Here is a 20,315-nt window from a genome sequence, read left to right as displayed (position 1 = left end):
CAGATTCATCCAGGTGTGTTCAGGTATCTATGCTGGACAAAACCTGTTTTTGGTATTTTTAAATCATTTTTAATGTTATGCACCAACAAAACTGGCAAAAACACCAAATTAGTCTCTTTTTGGCATATTATTAAAACTTAGTTTAGAGTTTAGCAACAGCACAAAGTGTAAAGTGGTGAAATATCCCATCATAAACTGCGGCTTGTTTGACTGTTATATAAGTTAATTGATTAAACTTACTTTATTTACGTGATCTTAATATCAGTTCTTCAATCTCAAGATTCAAATTACATTAAAATTCAGTCAAACTGATCAGGAAATGCCATTTTGGCTTGAGATCGCTGTAGCCGATCATCACCTCTTCCTCTTTACTACTAGTTATAGCACAAAATAAACATGAATGAGCATCAGAAGTTATGTTGAAAGAAACCGAACATCTCACTGAATTAAATCATGTCTAATGTAATTGTTCAAACATTGTGTCAACCGCGTAAAGAGGTAAGTAAAACCCTTCTCGATATTCGGAGTATTTTATTCATTCTATACATATTCAATGATTTTTTTTTTTTACGCAAAGGCTTCATTATTTAACATTATTTACGTTTTTATGACAGCCACTTTTTAAAGGATTAGATTTTAACAACAAAATATGAACATATATAATTAAATATAAAAGCTGCCTTAAGAGAGATGATTGCGTTGGGAATCAGTATCCAGTAGAAAGCATTTGGTAAATGAAACATTTATTTGGTATATAAAAGCTTTACAATCTCATTGATAGAAAACATTAAATGGCACAGTAGTGATCGATGTCCAGTCTGAGTTCATCTTTGACCTTAATTAAACACATCTGAACCAGCTAATCAAAGAGTTCAGGATTACTAGGATCTTCGAGACGTCTCTGCAGGACACTGGCTCCAGGTCTGGTCTGGATCTCTAGGAATCAAACTCCATGATGACCATTTTCATCTCCACAGGTTGAGGTTCAGAGGAAACATCAGCTACAGGAGCGTCCATTCTGCAGAGAGGAACAGACGAAAAGCATTTATTACAGCAGCATCGAACCTGAATGAAGCTGAAGAGAGACTAAACCAGACTCACGTTATCATCTCAGACTGGATCACGTCCTCTGACGAAAAGAGAAAGAACAGCGTGAAACGTACTCTCTGACAATGCTAGCAAATATATGTTCAAACGTTTTGCTTATGTTATGAAAACAATATTTCAGAGCGTTCCCTGAACCATATGAAGCTAGTATTGATGTTAAAAAAACGATTAAATCAGTCGTAAGAACAGTAAGACTTTTAATGTTTTTAAAGAAGACTCTTCTGCTCACCAAGACTGCAGTTATTTGATCCAAAATACAGCAAAAGCAGTAAAATTGTGAAATGTTTTTACTATTTAAAGCAGCTGTTTTCTGTGTGAATCTGTGTTAAAGTGTAATTTATTTCTGTGATGCTCCGCTGTATTTTCAGCATCATTCCTCCAGTCTTCGGTGTCACATGATCTTCAGAAATCATGAAAATATGATGATTTACTGCTTAAGAAACATTTATTTACTTTTGACCGGTAGTGTAAATATTACTAATGTGTTGAGGACATTATTAAAGACCAAATAACTCTATACAAACGTTCTTTTAACGTTCCTAGAAGAACATTTATTCATAACTTTGAGAGAACCTTTCTAGAACATTAAACAAACGTTCTGAGAACACTCCATGTTAGCTTTAAGTATTTTCCTTTTTGAAAATATTCATCTAAAATGTTTCAGAAAAATGATCCATGAACGATTTATAAATAATCTTAACATTTGAGAACATTATTAAAGAGCATAAAGAGAGTTGGCAGTAATAAATGTTATAAATAAAATAGTAAAAGAAGGAAAATAACTTTGCGTGAACATTCTATTAACATTACTAGAATTTTTTTTTTTTTTTCAGAACTCTGAGAGCTTTGACAGTTGGCAATAATAAGTGTTACAATTAAAAAATATGAAAATTACAGTAAAAAGAAAAATTTATACAAATTTAAAAAACATTGGATGAACGTCAAACTACAATGTTTGAGAAAACGTTCTTTGAATGACGGTATGTATTTGTGCTAATGTTTTGAAAACATTATTTAAAACCAGATCTCTTTGAATGAATGTTCTATTAATGTTACTGGAAGCGCATTTTTATTCAGAACTTTGAGAGAACCTTTCCAGAACATTAACCAAACGTTCTGAGAACGTTTCCTGTTTGCACATGATGAAGTGAGTGGACTCACGGTTACTGTGATGTTTGCAGGTGTTGTTTCTGCACTTGGAGCTCCAGAACATAAAGAACGAGCAAAACACAATCACAATCGACAGGAAACCACAGAAAACCAAAGCAATGACCTCCATGGGCGTCGCCGACAAATCTGTGCAAGAACAAACAAAACCCTCATCGACTTCTGCGTCTTTCTAGAAACGGACTGGAGGTGAAGGACGTGCTCACCTGTCTTCTGAATAAAGATGTCCTTGCTCTTCACCCAGAGTGAACTGTCGTTAAAACTGTCCCTCGCCCTGCAGCCGTAAAACCCAGCACTGACTTCTGTGAGGATCAAGATCTGACCGTGATGAGTGACCGCGTAAGCGCCCTCCGCTGGAAGGGAGGAATGGTTCAGATGCCAGGAGAACGTGGGAAACGTTCCTCTGTCTGGGACGCATGAGAGCCGAGCAGCTGCCACCATCCCGTCAGCGTCATGAAGGTACATCACTGTGACACGCACAGCGCCACCTACTGGAACTAACACAAACAGTGGCCAGCTGCATGTTACACACGTTTTCAAAACATTGCCTCTTTTCTGAAAACGTTACACACAAATCTAAGAAAATGCAAAGTGCCTCTCATGTCTTACAAAATAAAGCATTGTTTTCAAAATATCACTAAGCAAACATTTTTCATTTATTCAAAACCTAAATTGAACTGAAATTAAACTTGCTTGCTTTGTTTGTTTTATGAACAGCTTCTATATAGAGGCCGGTAAGAGACTATTAACTACTTCTTATCCTTTTAATTACACAAATGTCTCATTAAAAATGTCAACAAATTGATGAAACTGATCCGAGATCAGGTAAAAACCACAGACGCTGGTTCAATGGATCGCTGTTGAAATTTTGAAACATTTCAAAACAGTTATGAGATAATGAAGTCTCGATTACTGAAATCACGTGACTTTGGCAGTTTGACACATGCTCAGAACCACTGTTTTAACTTTTTAAGTCTGGTCTAAACAAGTTAAAAAACACAGTCGAATGAATTAATGAAATGCATGAATTTCAAGAATTTGAATGAAATCCTACATTTGGTGTCCTACATTTTTACACAGCTAGTAATTTTCACAAATAATTAGAAAGAAACCACTTACACATTGAACTGTGCATTACATTTTTAAGTCAAAAGTCTGAAATAGCATTATTCACAATTTAGGAAAATAATCTTTTATCTTGCAGTAGGTCAAAATTGTATTTTATTAAATAATAAAAAAACGATAAATTGAATCTTTGTATTTCACATTTCCTTATATCATGCAAAAACAACGTAAAATATTGGAAAAATGAAACCAAATGCTATTCTATATTTTATATTCCACAACAAATACTCGAAATCTAATGGTATACAGAAAAGAACAGGTATGAAATATAATATAATAAATCTAAAACAATCGTGGCATTCATTATAAACAGTATTCATTCTAAACACAAAAAATCTACTAATTTATTTAAGTGGAAATATGCTATACATACAAACCTGGGCTCATGGAACAAATGCTTGACATTTATTGCATTATATAAAACTCTTAGCTCTTGCAGAAAACATTGCATTTTCATTTCTCAGTGCAAGTCCCAAAATAAACCTAAATACACATGCAATTTAAGCTGGTTGTTGGATGATCTTCACATCATCTGTGTCACTCACAAACTCACCTACAAGTAAACGCTCTGGATCCGACAGCAGCTGCTGGGTTTCTGTTTGTGCTTCACATTGAGCGACTCCCAGATCCAGACCCACAGAGATCGGCAGAACGAACCAGGCCTCTAATGAATCCACTCGCTTCACATGCAGCTCCAGTCCGTCCAACATCAGTCTGAACGTCACGGGCGGAGATCCACGCTCAGATCGACAGCTGATGTTGGCTGTTGGGCACGAGCCGTTAGAGAAGACCGTAAACGATAACGAGGGCACTGAGATGTGTTCTGAAGATCAGAAAACAGGCATTAAAATCGATACAAAACAGTTCTGAAGTTTTCTTTCTGAAACTGTATATTCACATTCAGTTAAATTAAATGGACAGGACTTGATTGGATGGTAAAAGTGTTAATTGAAATAAATCAGAAATAAAATATAAAAAAATAAAATATATATTATAGATTACATTTTTGTTTTGTTTTAGTTCAATTACGTAAACCTAAAATTTATTATTATTATAATTAATAAAAACAATTTTTTTTTTAAATTACTAAAGGTCTTTGCACACTCTTTCTTAAAATTTTTATGAAATTTTCACACTTAAAAAAATGAATACAATCATGTTTACACACTGCCTTCAAAACTTTTGTCTGTCGTTGAAAAAAAAACTTGGAACAGGTTTGATTTTCCGCAGCAAACTTTTTGATAGGAAAGGGTGATGAATATGAAAAAACAATGAAAAATCGCGTATGAAAATTTCGGAGTCGGTGTGCAAGGAACTAAATTATAAAATAAAATATAAATATTTGTTTAAAAACTTAAACTAAACAAAAATAAGAAATGTTTGCTTGGCAACATAAGGTCTTGGCACTCTGAGTCCGAAATTCTTATCCAAAAATTTTCACGCGTTAAAAAATAAATACGACTTCACGTTGTGCCAATCACACACTGCCTCCGAAAATTCATCTGTCGTAAAATAAAAATTGGATCAGGTTAAATTTTCTGCTTTTGCATCCTCTGCAAACATTTTGAAAGGAAATGATGATGAATATGAAAAACTTTAAAAAATAAATAAAAAATAAAACTGAGAGATAAATAGGAATAATTAAAATGTCTAAATCACATAACAAAATTGCTATAGGTTGTTAATTCACTGCAGGATATTCAGCAGAAACAAATGCACAAGACTTGATTGGATGATGAAAGATGATCTAGAAAGGAAAGTATCGTTTCTCTGAAAAGCAGAAGTGAGATTTGATAAGTTACTTCTGACAGTGACGTGGAGGCTTTGGCTGCTGGAGAATCTGGGGTTGACGGTCATCTGGTTTCGAGCGGTGCATGAGTATATCCCAGCATGCATTTCAGTCGCCCTGTCCATCGTGAGAGAGTCTCCAGAGAGCCGGTGGAGCTCTGATGAGGAGTTCACTTCCTGTTTGTTGTGGTACCATGTGAAGGACAGATGCGTCCCCTTCCTGACCAGACAGCGCAGGACCAGCTTCTGTCCTTCATAGAGGATCGCTGGATCGGGATCTGAGCTCAGGCGGACTCCTAACACAGGAACTGACATCAACAGAACTATTATACAATATCAAAGAAACATGATGATGCACGACAAGGGTTATTATCTTTAACTATAAAACTTATCGGTTACACTTTATTTTAATGTGTCCTTGTTACAGTGTAATTACACATTTAAGTACTGAGTAATATTAATTTATTACATGTGCTTACTATATGGTAAGAGTCATGTTTAGCGTTACTTGGAAGTAATTATGCATAATTAATTGTTATTTTAATAGTAAGTGTAATCTGTGTAACCTTAAAATAAAGTGTTACTAACTTATCTTTAAAAAACATTGAATTTAAATAAATCTAAAAAAGTCAAATAAAATCTGAAAAATAAAAATCAAAAAATTGGATGAAAACTAATCTATATATATATATATATAATCAGTATGTATATACAATTAGATACAAATTACAAAGGTATGTGACAAAAATAGGTTAACTACAAACAACACATAAAAATACTACATGAACATTTTAAACTAAACAAAAAAGAGAAATGTTGCTTTGTCAACTCACTGAACTGCAAATAAATAAAAATTAAAAGTGAACAGTACAAATTAAAAAACAGAGGCAGTTCATGACTCCTTTCATTATGATAATTAATTATTTTACTCACTCACTGCTTGGAAGTGGATGGAGTTGCTGGTTTGACCTCCAGCGGTCAGTCTGCAGTAGTACTCGCCCTTTGACCCCTCGTTGACCTCTAGGGTGAAGGTGGCCTTGACGTTGTTTTCTGCCGCGATAACGCCCCCTGCATCCTTATAGAGTTCATAGGTCAGAGGTGAAGACCAGCCTGGAACTGCACAGTCAAACTGGACTTCAGATCTGACATAGGCCTCACTGGGTCCAGACAGAACTGGTTTCAGAAGCAAACCACCTGCACAGAGGTCAAACGAAAAGTGACTCATGGCTTAGTTTATTTATATGCATGTGCATCTATTTGATAAAAGTACATAATAAATAGAAATACCGATTTCTGTCACAGGTTCCAACAAAACTGAAACACAAGGAGAATCCAGTGAGTATACAGTAAGTGATGTTTACTGTGAACTTTATGAGTGAATGGAGTATTTCATTGATTAATATATACATAAATATATCAGTAACTCACCACAGAGTGACAGGAGGAGGAAACGGAGGCTTCCGGCCATCATACAGGCGTTCAGGCGAATACTGACTGTGTGTGTGTGTGTGTGTGTGTGTGTGATATCAACGCAATGCAGGTCCTTCTTATCATGTGTTCGTCAGAGATAATGAGCTTCATCTCTGTCACTGAAGCAGCACAAGGGTTATTATCATTAGCTAAAACTAAAACCATAAAAATAGATTCATTACTTGAAAACACTGCAATAAAATATTTAAAAACATTTTTACAATTATTTTATTTCAGCCAAGACAACATTTTTCATTTAGTTCAGCGTTAGGTACTAAGATATCAAAAACTAAAACTTAAAAACAATATATATATATTTTTCTATTATTATTAAACCGACAAAAACAAAACAAAATTACTGAAACTTTTACAGAAATTTAAAATGGAAACTGAAGATATAAAATAAAATCTAAATCTTAAAATATTACATCATTGATACTAATATAACACTTTGTTAGAACACATTAACAAATTAACTGTAATGCACACAATAAATCATAACAAAATTATTATATTATGTGTGATTCTGATTAATAATACTGACCAAGAGCTTTAAAATTTAAAGACACTAAAAATACCACACAAATTGCTAAATTGTTTGCACAAACAGCACAGAATATAAACATACTTTACAGTAATGATACAGTATGTTGATATTTAAAGCATGTTCAACCTGAGGACGGTGAATATTACTATAACATTTCCACAACTTCTGTATAACAATAACTACAGAGGAACGATGTTGGAGTCGCTTTCAAAGCATTCATTATTTTCCATCTGATGAACAATAAAAACACTGACAGCCAATCGAAATCCATTAGACTTTAAAAGCATTTAAAATGATTACAAAAAACTGCAGCACGCGTATAATAAACAGATCGTTATTGTGCATTGGTGTGGATGCAAATATAGTTATTGTTACTGCTGTAAACAAGCCTTCACGCATTAACCTGACATTTAGGTGAACTTTGACCTGATACAATAAACACAGAGGTCAAGAGGTACAGAAAATAAAGCTCTGAATGAGATGAAATCGGTGCAAATCTTGCAGCTTCCTCAACTTTAAAAGCTGGAGTCATTTAGTTTTTTTCATGACACTTATAAACACAACAACCATTTTTGCTGAGTAGCTCCAGATCAAGTTTTTAGAGCAATTTAATTTCTTGTCTTTTTTGAACAAAGAGGACGTTTTAAAGCTACCGTTTGTTTCAGTTTGATCAGATTGTTTTTTACGTGATGTTAACGTGGTCTCTGCTGTCGTCTCATGATGGTTGAGTGCTGCTTCACCAGAAAGCGTTTATCAGAGCTGCACTGTAGAGAAATACCATAGGAAAATACAGTCTGAATGTCACAGAAGGATAGACATTATTAATATCTGTAGTGTTGGGGTTTATATCATTTTTATTTATAGTTCAGTCATAGAAATAGGACAGGAAATGTTGCAAGCGTGATCTGAAATTGCATTACTTGCATGAGCATCATGTTGGCGAACACTGAACAGTGTTTGTATTTTTCTTTATTCGTATGTCACTTTGCCTAAATTAATGCAATTAATGAAACTGTGCATCTTTGACTTCTTCTCATTTCACGTCACACTCACCATCACTAACATGTCCTTCAGTCTTTCGATGGCTTTACGATTCGCTCGTCTACGAGACACGTATGACGTCAGTATGACACTGAAACAGATGAACGGGTAATACATGAACAAACACTTTACTAACAAAAACAGCATCAACTTCGTCCAATATTATTAATTTAGTATAATGGTCTGCATTAGATTGTATTGTAATTTAAAGTTAATATTTTAGTAATTTTGTTGTTAGTTTTTGTAATTTGTATTAGCTTTTTATTCATCTAAAAATAGTTTATTTAATTTTACAAAATAATTATTTTTCCACTAATAGTAAGTGGTCGTGCTGCCATAAAATTTTTTAGTTTAGTATCTCGAAATATATGAAAAATTGCTTTAAAGTAAAAATTTTTTTAAAATACTTTTTATGATGCAACAATATTTTTTTTACAGTTTAGTATTTTAGAACTTTAGCATAAACTAAACAACAAAAGAGAAATGTTGCCTTTGCAACTAGCTAAAAAAGTGTTTTATATATGTTATGCTTATATAATTTTTTTTTCAGTTAATGTTTGAGTGTTTTTTATGGTTTTATTTTTAATTCACATAAACACACACTTACACTTCGGCCAGTATGAGAGCGAAGGCGAAGGCTTCAGATGAGATGTAGCTGATGGTGGTCTTGACCGGCTCGGGAAGTGTATTTATACACTCTCTGGTCACGTTAAACACGTTCCCGTTGCCTTCAAACGGGCCACACCCAACCGGATCAAACCTCAGAGGAGAATGTGATAGGAGTTATGAATGTGTGAGAAACTTCATGCTAGTATAAGGTCACATAACACGAGTGACCGCTGAGTAAATGTTTGGAGAAGAGATGTTTAATGTCTCATTTTTTTTTATCAAGGCTGCACAGGTGAATAGGGTATAAATGTTAGTTATAAGCTTTCCCCAATTGATCAATGCATTATCTAACTAGAAATGCATTAATATGCATACATTACAAAAAAACATTGGATAAATCCTGGTTCAAAATTCTTGTTTGATTTTGTTGACATATTAGATTTAAAGGTTTTTACAGAAGGGATTTTGGATTTCTCTTTTTATCACTCCATATATAAAAAAATACTGTGAAAGAAAATACATTTTAAACACGTTTTTAGGAATAAAAAGTCAAGTGAATAATATATGAAAAAATCCCTCGGTAAAAACCTTCAGAATATAGATATGTATAAAACTGCTAAGTTTGGTGTTTGTAAGTCCTGCTGAAGTGGAGATAAAACTCATTTTGAGAAATTACTTTAAGCGACTTAGATATGTTTTGTAACTGAAATCAGAAATCAGTGAAATCAGTGTTAAAAAAAAACATTTAAATGTGTATTTTGGAAATTATACTCCGACTAATCAGTAAGAAGACAGGCTGTGGAATCAAAATATCACTCCATAATCAAAAAAAAAAAACTGTCAACAGCCAGATAAAAATGTATTCACCATATTGTGAGAAGTTTAAATGTTTTATACATCGGTTGTGAGTGAAATATGAACAAACCCCACAGTACAAACCTTCAAAATATAGAGAGGAATAAAACTGCTAAGTTTGTTGTCTGTAAGTGCTGCTAAAGTGGAGAAAAAACTCTTTAAACATATGCATCGCAATTGAAATCTATAGACGCAATTTTATTTTCGATGTTTTCTTTCCACTAGTCTGAAAGAAGACAAGTTATGAAAGCAAAATAGCTAAAAATCTCTAAACTGACCAGTGCATGAAAAAACATGTGTTTTGCACGAAGAACTGTACTTAATTATAGATATTTTTCAGCATTAATACCTGTTGATATTGACAACTAATGTGACCACAGCCATGAAGAGACCCAACAACAGCATGAAATGGAAGAGAACAGATGAACTGGCTGTCCGAAACATTCTCTGAGGCGGAACACAACACCGCACAACTGTGAACTGACACACAGACATTATAGCATTACATTATAATCACTTTCACAGACTTTTACATTAAATGTTCCCTCTTGTGCAACTCAATCCCAGTAGCTGAGTCCATCTTCAAGAAACGGCAAAAAACTGGTGCTGTCAAATGATTAATCTCATCCAAAATAAAAGTGTTTGTTTACATAATATGTGTGTAAATACTGTGTTTATTATATATACAGTATATATATATGTATATATATATATATATATATATACACACACACATGCATGTATATATTTAAGAAAATGTGTTATGTTTATATATTAAATATATTTATATATAAGAATATGAATATCTAAATGCATAAATGTAAATGTTACAAAAATTTATACTGTATGTGTGTGTATTTACTATATACATACATAATAAAAATACACTGTACACACACATATATAATGTAAACAAAAACGTTTATTTTGGATACGATTAATCGCGATTAATCGTTTGACAGCAGAACTAAAAACACATCTCCTCCATCTTTATGTGACCCTCTAACTCTAGCACACTCTATTGTAATTCTATTCTTTTAAAACAAACTTGCCTATTTTAGACTTGCACACTATTTATTGATTATCTGCTCATTTTCTTAAAAAAATTACACTGGCTTCTCAATTTAAAAAAAAAATCTATTCTGTTTGTTTTCTTTTTATTTATTATTTTTATTTTGTAAGTCGCTTTACATAAAAGCATTTGCTAAATGACTACATGTAAATGTACATTAGCTTTTTCTAAAATAATACCCTAAAGCATTTAGGTTTGATTTACATTTTTCTGTTAAAAGAGGTGAATCAAACATGAAACCTTCTTGACGTAGAAGAGGAGCAGCAGCCTGACGGTGTTGATGGCTGGCAGAAGAGGACAGTAAAACACGCCGACCCATGTCACTGTCTGACTGTTGACCAGATCCAGAACATTGAAGGAGATCTCAAACTGCTTCTTGCCTAATAACTGCATCAGCTTTGAGGACGGAAACCTCTCCACCAATAACCTACCATGAGATGCGATCATTAGCTAAAGCAGAGTACGTGAGTTAATGAAAAGCAGATAATTTAAATATTACAAATGCAAAATGCAGAAACATAAAAGGGATTCACAATGAGCATGTCAATGAAAATTGTATTTTGATGGTTTTGCATTTGCTTGCAAAACTTTAGCATTTTCCAATGAGTGTTTGTTCAAAAGAGAAAAGTTATGATTCCCCAAGAAACTCTGTATTTGCTCGCAAAACTTTCATGTTCCCCAAGTAACTTTGCACTCCTTCAGAAAGTAGATATATTCTCTGATCAGAGACTTCGTATTCCACAGATAAACTTAGTTTGCAAAACATTTATGTTCTCTAATGAAACTGCATTGGACCAAGAGATACTGAGATCCAAAATAGCTTTGCATTTGCTTATAAAATGTTTGTGCTCCACTGAGAAACTTTGTGTTTGCTCACAAAAGTTCCCTGAAAAACTTGGTATTAGCTTGCAAAATTCATTGACAAAACTTTTGCGATGTGGTAAGAAACTTTGCATTCACTCACAAAACATTTGCACTCAACTGTAAAACATTGCATTTGTTCACAAAGGGGCACGTATGTATTCTTTGTCTAAAGTGTTCAATTAAGTATTAAACGGTTAAATAAAGTATAAGTAACTCACATTCTTGGGTAGGCCACACAAAATGCATTGAAGAAACACTCCATGAGGTTAAAGATGGTGAGTTTGTACATCTCCTTCCCAAACGCATTCTCTTTGCACTGAATGAAGGATGAAGGAGAAGGATGTTTTTAATTACAGACCCCTGTGTATTTGCATATTGTTTTTTTAGGAGAAACAGCTTCTTCCCTCTTTAACAAACCTTGTGTTGGTCTTGAGATGCTAGAGCATTAATGAAGAAGAACAGATAGATGCCCAAAGACGCCAGCTTTAGGAAAATACTCCTGCACATGGATTTAACACATACATTAGTTTAACACCACAGGAACGTGTAAAATATAACACCTCTGGGGTCAAAGTGCATGACCTGTCTGACCTGATAAGTGTGAGGTTCAGCTGAATGGTGAGCGAGTAATCTTCAAACTCTGAGATCTTACTGAAAACGTGTGGAAGTATGTAGTTTACTGTCGTCATTGCGATTGGAGGAAGATACTCCAAAAACAGACACACAGTCCAATGATTCTGACACTAAATAATGAAGATAAAGAGAGAGAAAGAGAGAGAGAGAGAGAGAGAATGATGCCTGGACGTTATCAGTGTCACAGACGTATATTTGTAGAAATAGACAACAATACATTGTATGAGTCACAATTATACATTTCTCTTTTATGACGAAAATCATTAGGATATTAAGTAAAGATCATGTTACATGAAGATATTTAGTAAACTTCCTAATGTAAATATATCAAAACTTCATTTTTGATTAGTAATATGCATTGCTAAGAGCTTCATCTGAACAACTTTAAAGATGATTTTCTCAATATTTAGATGTTTTTGCTCCCTCAGATTCCAGATTTACCAAATAGTTGCATCTCAGACAGATATTGTCCTCCGAACAATAATGATTCATTCAGCTTTTAGATGATGCATAAATCTCAATTTCTAAAAATGGACTGGTTTTGTGCACAAGGGTCACAAATGAAACACACATAGTATAGATCATAATTCATTAACAAAGTGCCTTGTACTTTTTATGCTTCAACCACTAGAGTTGAATAAGTGTAACTTCAATTATTTTACTTCACTGGTACCTTAACTCGTGACCATTGGATGGCAAAATATATCAGGACGAATGAGCTTCCCAGAAGAACCAGCACGAGGAAGTTGAGCAGGATCCGCAGGAAGATGAGCTGAACCCAGTGTTTGAGCGATCGCTGCTGGACTCTCTGCTGAAACGTCTGCTCTTCTAGATCCATCTGGAGCAGAGGTCAGAGGTCAACCGTTGGGAATAATGTTCCTTCATCCTAACCCATCGATAAACTCTCTCTCTCTCTGTGAGACTGACATGAATTCTTACCCTGAGTTCGTTCCTGATGAAGTTTTGTTTCAGTGACGCTGCTTGAGGGTTCTGGATGCAGAAGTCCCACCCACAGAAGACCTTGTAACTCAGGTTGGAGCTGAAGCGGTTTCCTGTGAGCCACGAGTGTTTGTAGCCCACCACTGTCCTGAATATAAGATAGGAGAAACAATACTATTTAAAGTTCAGTCTGTTTAGGAAAATTACAAAGTGTTCAGATCACTGTGTTAACTGTTTTGACAAGAGTGACCTGAGTTTGGAGAAATGTGTCAGATCAGGTGAGAAAATCTTTTGTGTATCCCAATAAACTTTACGCTCTCTCATAAAACTTTTGTGTTCTCTAAAAACTTTGCATTCGTACGCAAAACTTTTGCATTCCCAGAGAAATGTTGTATTTGATTGCAAAATTTGTGCATTCCTTCAAGAAATCTGCCGGTCGCTCACCAAACTAGTGCGTTCCCTAAGAAACTTTAAGTTCACGTGTTAATCTTTTGTGTTTTCCGAGAAATGTTGTGTTTGATTGTTAAAACTTTTGCCTATCCAAGGAAACGTCACGCTTTCTTATAAAACGTTTGTGTTCTAAGAAAAACGTTATGCTCACTCTTATGTGCTCTCCAAAAAAGGTTTGCAATAGTGCGCAAAAACTTTGCATTCCCAGAAAAACGATGCATTCGGACATAAAACTTTTACTTTACTCATAAAACTTTTGTATTCGAACAGAAACTCTAATTGTGCACTTTTGAAAACTTTTACAAAACCTTTGTTTTTTTTATATTTTGATATATATATATGTTTTTTTTTTTTACTTCATTGGGATTGCAATAATAAAGTGATTTACTATAAAACATACTATAAATTTACTATAAATCAACAGTTCGGTAGCTTTTACAGTGTTTTCAACAGCTTACACATATTTTCCAAACTTTGCTTATTTTTTCATAACTTTACACACAGAACGTAAAATGCCTCTCATCTCTTGCATTCAAAATATCACAAACACATCTCAAAAGCAAACATTTGCAAACACCTCCTATATTAATTCCTGTTAGATTTTTGTATTACATAGAAAATTGTGTGCTTTGTTTTGCAAAAATTGTTTTAGAATTGAAAACTCAGTCTAAGAATTAGGTTTGCTGTGTGCTTCTGGATTTTGCGTTTCAGGTTTCAGAAATTGTGTGACTAGTAAAGATTCTGTGTGTAAACATTTGAAAAAGAGGTGATTTGCAAACTGTGAGATGAGCTGAAATTATATACTAAGCATTTGACAGTATGTTGTTGAATAAGTGTATGATTCTAGTGGTCAATAGCTGCAAATGCAGGTGGACTCAGAAGCTGCCAGAACTGAACTGATTTAAAGAGTAAATGATCTGACCTGCGGACCACCAAGATGATGCTGAGGAAGAGAACAGAGATCATGCCAAGGAAAAAGAGGATCGGAGTGTTTAAACAATCCAAATCAAGATAGCCACGAGTGTAGAAACTATGAAAGACTGGGGAGGATTCAAGAACACCCTGAAAACACACAGAACAGACCCAGAACACAAGAGAGAAAGATTCATGCAGGATGTAAAAGACTTGATTTATTTAGGAAATATAAGACAGGGATCTGGTTTACATGCTCAAGAATATGATGCAGATCAGCTAAACATTAAACAATTAAGATGATAATTAAGACTTTTTTATATTAAAAGAAAATAAATATAAAATCAATCAATCTATGAAAGCTTGTTTCCATCACAGAATATAAAAATAACTAGGTATTTGCAACTTTTTAGCTCACAATTCTGACTTTTCCCTCACGGAGTTTACATCTCACAATTCTGTTTTTGTTTCTTCCATGAATTAAAAAACTTAAATAAAAAAAGGTAATTGTGATCTCCCAAATTGGACTTTTTCCGCCCCTCATATTTCTGACTTTACATCTATTTTTTCTGCCATGATGGCGAAAATAAATAAATAAATAAATAAAGTAATTGTGCCGTTTGCACTTTATGCAATATTCTTTTCTTATTATTATTACTGGCTTTACAGCTTCATTTTTTTCTGCTATGAAAAAAAAGAAAATAATAAAGAATAATAAAAAAGGAAATTGCAACTTTTTATCTCACAACTGCAAAAAAAAAAAAAAAAAAAAATCAGATTTGGGGTATAACTGAATGAAATACAAATTTTATTTACAAATTTTACAATGTCGAAAAAAAGATTCCATATAAATCAATATAAAGATAAAATCCAATGCAGCATAACTACCCACGTTTCTTTTTTTGTTTGTTTGTTTGTTTGTTTTTTGCTCTCAGGTCATAGTGAGTGAGTTTATTAAATACTGAAATCTGAAAATGATGTTCAGATGAAAAGGTGAGTGTGGACCATAATAAAATAACTTACCGATCCGACAAAAATGTCTTTGAAGGAGAAGTTCTGGAATCCCACAAATCCTGAAAGAATCGAGTCATGTTTTTATTAGAGAGAAGGGCCTGTATTCACAAAACATCTTCAGTCTAAAAGTAGCTCATAACTCACTGATTAAGGAGAAAACCTTACAAATAATGGGCGTGTCAGTCCTAAAGAGTATTACATTTCTATGAATAAATCTCCGACAGAGACTATCAGCCAATCACTGTGTGCATAGTTAATGAGCACGCTGACATCATCCATAGCAACAAGGTAAACCCCGCCCCCTTATTCTGAGTTTAGTAAGTTTGTCTCAGCAGCGTTGTGGATAGGTTTTAAGAGAAATATTCTCTATTTAAGAGAACTCTTAGTGGTGAGATCAAATGTTGTGTGAATATGGGCCCAGAGGACATGTTTAAGATCTTCGGCCGCTCTCACTGTGAGTTCTTGAGTCCTGTGCGAACACCAGCGTTGGTGTCAGCACCGATCCGGCGATGATGACGCAGTACAGCAGGTTCAGACACAGCAGGTAACGCAGGAAGATGAAGTACGCCTTCACCCCGACCCCAAACTGACCTGTGCAGCAGATCACATACCAGTCTGATCATACACCACACTCCTCACAAGCTACCATCCACATGTTTCTATGCACATTTCAGGATGTCACATATAAAACCCCTTGATGGAAACGCCAAAAAAAGTCCTGAATATTCTTCCATAGGAAACAGTGCTTTATTCACAGATGTTTTATGGGATATCCCAATTCTGTGCATTTAATTTGTAACTTTGGATGGAAACAAACCTTCAATCTTAAGGAGCGTGTGTCTCCATGGCAACAGTCCTGATAGGGCCCCGCCCACGTGCTCCTTTAAGCGCTGCCTTGTCTTCTGCTGGCTCCGCCTCCAGGAGTCCCAGTAGCCAATGCTGCGTCTCTGCAGGGGCTGCCGCTCTCTGATTGGCACAAACTGCTGGTCAAAACTCTGAAATGCTAAAACTCAACATCAGATGCTTATTATTTTGGCACTATGTAAAGTTTGCAATCTTTTTTGTCTGATTTCTGATGTCTTTTGAAGCTATTTGGCGTCATCGTAAAAAAAAAAAAGTATTTATCTTTATTTTTTCCTTCTGTTTCTAGCGTGTACGTATTTGAACAATGTCTAACACTTGCTATTACAAGCACTTCCTGTGTGTGTTTGCCTCTTTAAGAAGAATCGCTTTATGTAACCCCCAATTTATACAAAGCGACTGCAAAATGACTAAGTGTAAATGTAAATGTAAACATAATGACATTGTATATCCTACTGATACCCAGAAAAAAAAGCTTGGTGAATTTAGTGTTTTTCATGACATTAAATCATTTAGAGCATAAGAAAAAAAAGGAAAAATAGATTTTTGAAAAATTCTATTTTATTCATATGATTCGCGAACCCGCTTTGAACTCCCGAACTGACCCAAATGATTCGCGAACTAGCTACAAAGTCCCGAACTGATTCAAATGATTTGCGATCCCCAAACTGACTCAAATGATTCGCGAACCCGCTCCGAAATTCCAAACTGACTCAAATGATTCGCGAACCCGCTCCGAAATCCCGAACTGACTCAAATGATTCGCGAACCCGCTCTGAACTCACGAACTGACTCAAATGATTCGCGATCCCGCTCCGAACTCCCAAACTGACTCAAATGATTCGCGATCCCCAAACTGACTCAAATTATTCGCGATCCCGCTACGAACTCCAGAACTGATTCAAATGATTCGCGTTCCCGCTCCGAGCTCTCGAACTGATTCAAATGATCCGCGAAGCCTCTCCGAACTCCCGAACTGATTCAAATGATTCGCTATCCCCAAACTGACTCAAATGATTCGCCAACCCGCTTTGAACTCCCGAACTGACTCAAATGATTCGCGAACCCGCTCCGAACTCTCGAAATGATTCAAATGATTCGCGAACCCGCTCTGAACTCCCAAACTGATTAAAATGATTTGCGATCCCCAAACTGACTCAAATGATTCGCGAACCCGTTTCGAACTCCCGAACTGACTCAAATGATTCGCGAACCCGCTCTGAACTCCCGAACTGATTAAAATGATTCGCGATCCCCAAACTGACTCAAATGATTCGCGAACTCGCTTTGAACTCCCTAACTGACTCAAATGAATCGCGATCCCGCTCCGAACTCCCAAACTGACTCAAATGATTCGCGAACCCGCTCCGAACTCTCGAACTGATTCAAATGATCCGCGAAGCCGCTCCGAACTCCCGAAATGATTCAAATGATTTGCGATCCCCAAACTGACTCAAATGATTCGTGAACCCGCTCCGAACTCCCGAACTGACTCAGGAGGCAGTTTTTCAAAAAAATAAAATGACACGAATAGGAAAAAAAAAAATCACCAGTTTTTAGGTTTAAGTATTTTTTATATCAGACTTTGTATAAGATAAACAATTTGAAAATTGATCAGATTGAAGTAATAATTACAAACTATTATCATATTTCCATGTGGATTGACAAAAACTCCATACTGTAGCTGGGTCTCAGGGGGATATATAATGAAAAGTATAAAAATATTAAAGATTGTCTCAATGTAAACCCACTCAAAAATGCCAGTTTGCATATGTATTTATTTGCATTTTAATTTATAGCTAAGTTAAATTTAATTTTATCTCTAATCTTTTTGACACACAATATAGGCTACTCATTAAAGCATATTAAAGTAGTAAGTATAGTATAGTATACTAAATAAAAAGTACAAAATTGCAGACTTTGTTGAGTTTGATTATTAAAATGAACAACTAGCAAAACTATAAACAAACCAAATCTCTTTTCTGTCTCTGTTCTCGTCAGTGGTTAGCAGTGTAGTACAATACACATTACAATTTTTTTTATAGCACATTTAAAACAACTGCTTTCCAGCATCATTAAACACAGTCACACAACTAAAACGGAACATTAAAATTCAATTCTAAAAGGTAGGAATTCAATTAGATTTCAAAGCATCCTCAGATTTAACATGCATTGTAAGAGGAGTGTGTGTGAAGATGGAGTGAAGATCAGACGTCTCACCGGATGCCTCTCTTGTCCTGCAGACAGACGGGAAGATCTCGGAGCGGGACGCTGGGGTTCCAGGAGACTCTGTCCAGCTGACTCTGATCATCTGTGATGGTTTCTGTGTGAAGCCGCCGGTGAGCCTGTGAGCTCGGCAACAGGCCAAAGATCTCCGTCTGATAGTATTCACACGAGTCACTGGACAGATCCGAGCTCCAGCTCTCCACTGCGTGAACAAATACACCAGCATTCATTAAAACACTGGTTCTGCAGCGATGCATTAGAGCTGAGATACTCAAACCAGGACCAGAGCTGACCTCTGATGACACTTACATTTGGATGTTTCTGTTTTGTTTTTCAGTCATTTAAAAAATGTAATGGATGTGAAAAATAAAATGACAAATAATATATAATGCAACATTTACTTTTGTTCCACAGACCTCAATCATGTTTGATATTTGGTCCTTCGGTTTAAATTATTTGAGCATCTCTGCAAAAGAAGAACCAGATTTGGTTCTCCAAAGAACCTTTCAGTGATCTGTTTTCAAAAAGAACCACTTTTTTTTCGTCTGAAGAACATTTAAAAATCTAAATCTGGTGTTTTCAATCGTCATTCAATCAAGAAAAATAATTTGTATTGTTTCTTCCATAAATACACGATTTCTACTGTGAAAAACTTGTATTATAAATATATAAAAAATATTTGTTGGCAAATATTGACTGTATAGTTTCCATTTAGTTCCATTATTACATTTTATACATTTATTTTTGTATACATTTTCATAGTACTGTACTGTTAAAGTATTGTATTTATGTATTTAATTATAACTTTTTATTTATTTACTTTAATTTATATTTATTTACTTATTTAAATTTTTGCTTATTTTAATCTTATATTTTATTATTTATTTACTTATATATATGTGTGTATATATATATATATATATATATATATAATTTAATTGTTAATATTTTTTTGTGCATATTTTTATGGACAAAATAAATAGTACTTCTTAAGATTTATGCTTTTAGAACTGGTAAAATGTGCTTGGGGAATTCTTTTGTCAAAAAATAGAATTACTTAGAAATTATGTTTGCACTGTATTGAAAATTGTAATTATTTATGTATTCATTGTGTACACTTACTCCAAACATTTGCAACCCAGTTTAAAACCCCTGATCTAAAGATCCTTTTGTGCAATGAAGAGTTTTCATGGATGTTTAAGGTTCTTTAACGCTGATGAAGAACATTTTTAAATCATTGTGAAGAGTACAGATGCTCTCAGACATACTAAGAAACCAAAAACGGATCAAAAAGTATTTATGAAGACACTATATTCTAAGTTTTTGTTTTTGAAAAGCAGTTTTGCTGGTGACGTACTGATGTATTTTTACAAACCAACCACAGAAAGAGGAAGTCAGGTCTAAATCATCATGCATAAATGATTGAGTGTCATATAAGATGCCGGCTGATCAATAATGATGATGGAATCTGTCTCAAGAACTCATAAACACAGGTGTGTGTGTACCTGAGGTCAGTCTGTGGAAGTCTGGCGTCCCGTCTTCTCTCTCCATCATGTGTCAGTGAGTGAGTCGAGGCCTTACACGTTCAGAGACGGTCGAGTGTACAGCAATGCTCTTCTCTTTAGCACTTCTGTG

General features: G+C 34.7%; 2 protein-coding genes across 2 annotated transcripts; both read right to left on the bottom strand.

Annotated features, from left to right (window-relative positions):
* Positions 1-726: 726 nt before the first annotated feature.
* LOC132126289 (neogenin) lies at positions 727-6,720 on the bottom strand. The gene is made up of 9 exons (XM_059537461.1): positions 6,616-6,720; positions 6,475-6,501; positions 6,121-6,381; positions 5,202-5,495; positions 3,953-4,222; positions 2,481-2,771; positions 2,269-2,403; positions 1,102-1,129; positions 727-1,018 (listed from the first exon to the last, which is right to left on the bottom strand). Exons 1-9 carry the CDS (start codon positions 6,656-6,658, stop codon positions 937-939), a joined length of 1,431 nt encoding a protein of 476 aa, XP_059393444.1. The 5' UTR covers positions 6,659-6,720; the 3' UTR covers positions 727-936.
* A 1,027-nt stretch (positions 6,721-7,747) lies between these two features.
* On the bottom strand, positions 7,748-20,315 carry tmc8 (transmembrane channel-like 8). Its single transcript, XM_059538058.1, has 16 exons — positions 20,186-20,315; positions 18,675-18,882; positions 16,411-16,559; positions 16,047-16,184; positions 15,603-15,652; positions 14,590-14,729; positions 13,218-13,365; positions 12,952-13,116; positions 12,237-12,388; positions 12,063-12,144; positions 11,864-11,961; positions 11,022-11,208; positions 10,059-10,189; positions 8,853-9,005; positions 8,258-8,336; positions 7,748-7,968 (listed from the first exon to the last, which is right to left on the bottom strand). The coding sequence occupies exons 1-16, from the start codon at positions 20,232-20,234 to the stop codon at positions 7,897-7,899; spliced, it is 2,001 nt and encodes a 666-aa protein (XP_059394041.1). The 5' UTR covers positions 20,235-20,315; the 3' UTR covers positions 7,748-7,896.

Source organism: Carassius carassius, chromosome 44 (assembly GCF_963082965.1).
Source record: "Carassius carassius chromosome 44, fCarCar2.1, whole genome shotgun sequence".
Lineage (NCBI taxonomy): Eukaryota > Metazoa > Chordata > Actinopteri > Cypriniformes > Cyprinidae > Carassius > Carassius carassius.
This window is presented reverse-complemented; position numbering and strand designations above follow the sequence as displayed.

Coding starts and splice junctions, on each gene's coding strand:
- LOC132126289 (XM_059537461.1), bottom strand. CDS start 6,658: ATGATGGCCGGAAGCCTCCGTTTCCTCCTCCTGTCACTCTGTG. Junction 2,404..2,480: donor CATCTTTATTCAGAAGACAG/GTGAGCACGTCC, acceptor GTTCTTGCACAG/ATTTGTCGGCGACGCCCATG. Junction 1,019..1,101: donor ATCCAGTCTGAGATGATAAC/GTGAGTCTGGTT, acceptor TCCTCTCTGCAG/AATGGACGCTCCTGTAGCTG.
- tmc8 (XM_059538058.1), bottom strand. CDS start 20,234: ATGATGGAGAGAGAAGACGGGACGCCAGACTTCCACAGACTGACCTCA. Junction 15,653..16,046: donor ACAGGACTCAAGAACTCACA/GTGAGAGCGGCC, acceptor CGATTCTTTCAG/GATTTGTGGGATTCCAGAAC. Junction 11,209..11,863: donor TGTGTGGCCTACCCAAGAAT/GTGAGTTACTTA, acceptor ATCTCATGGTAG/GTTATTGGTGGAGAGGTTTC.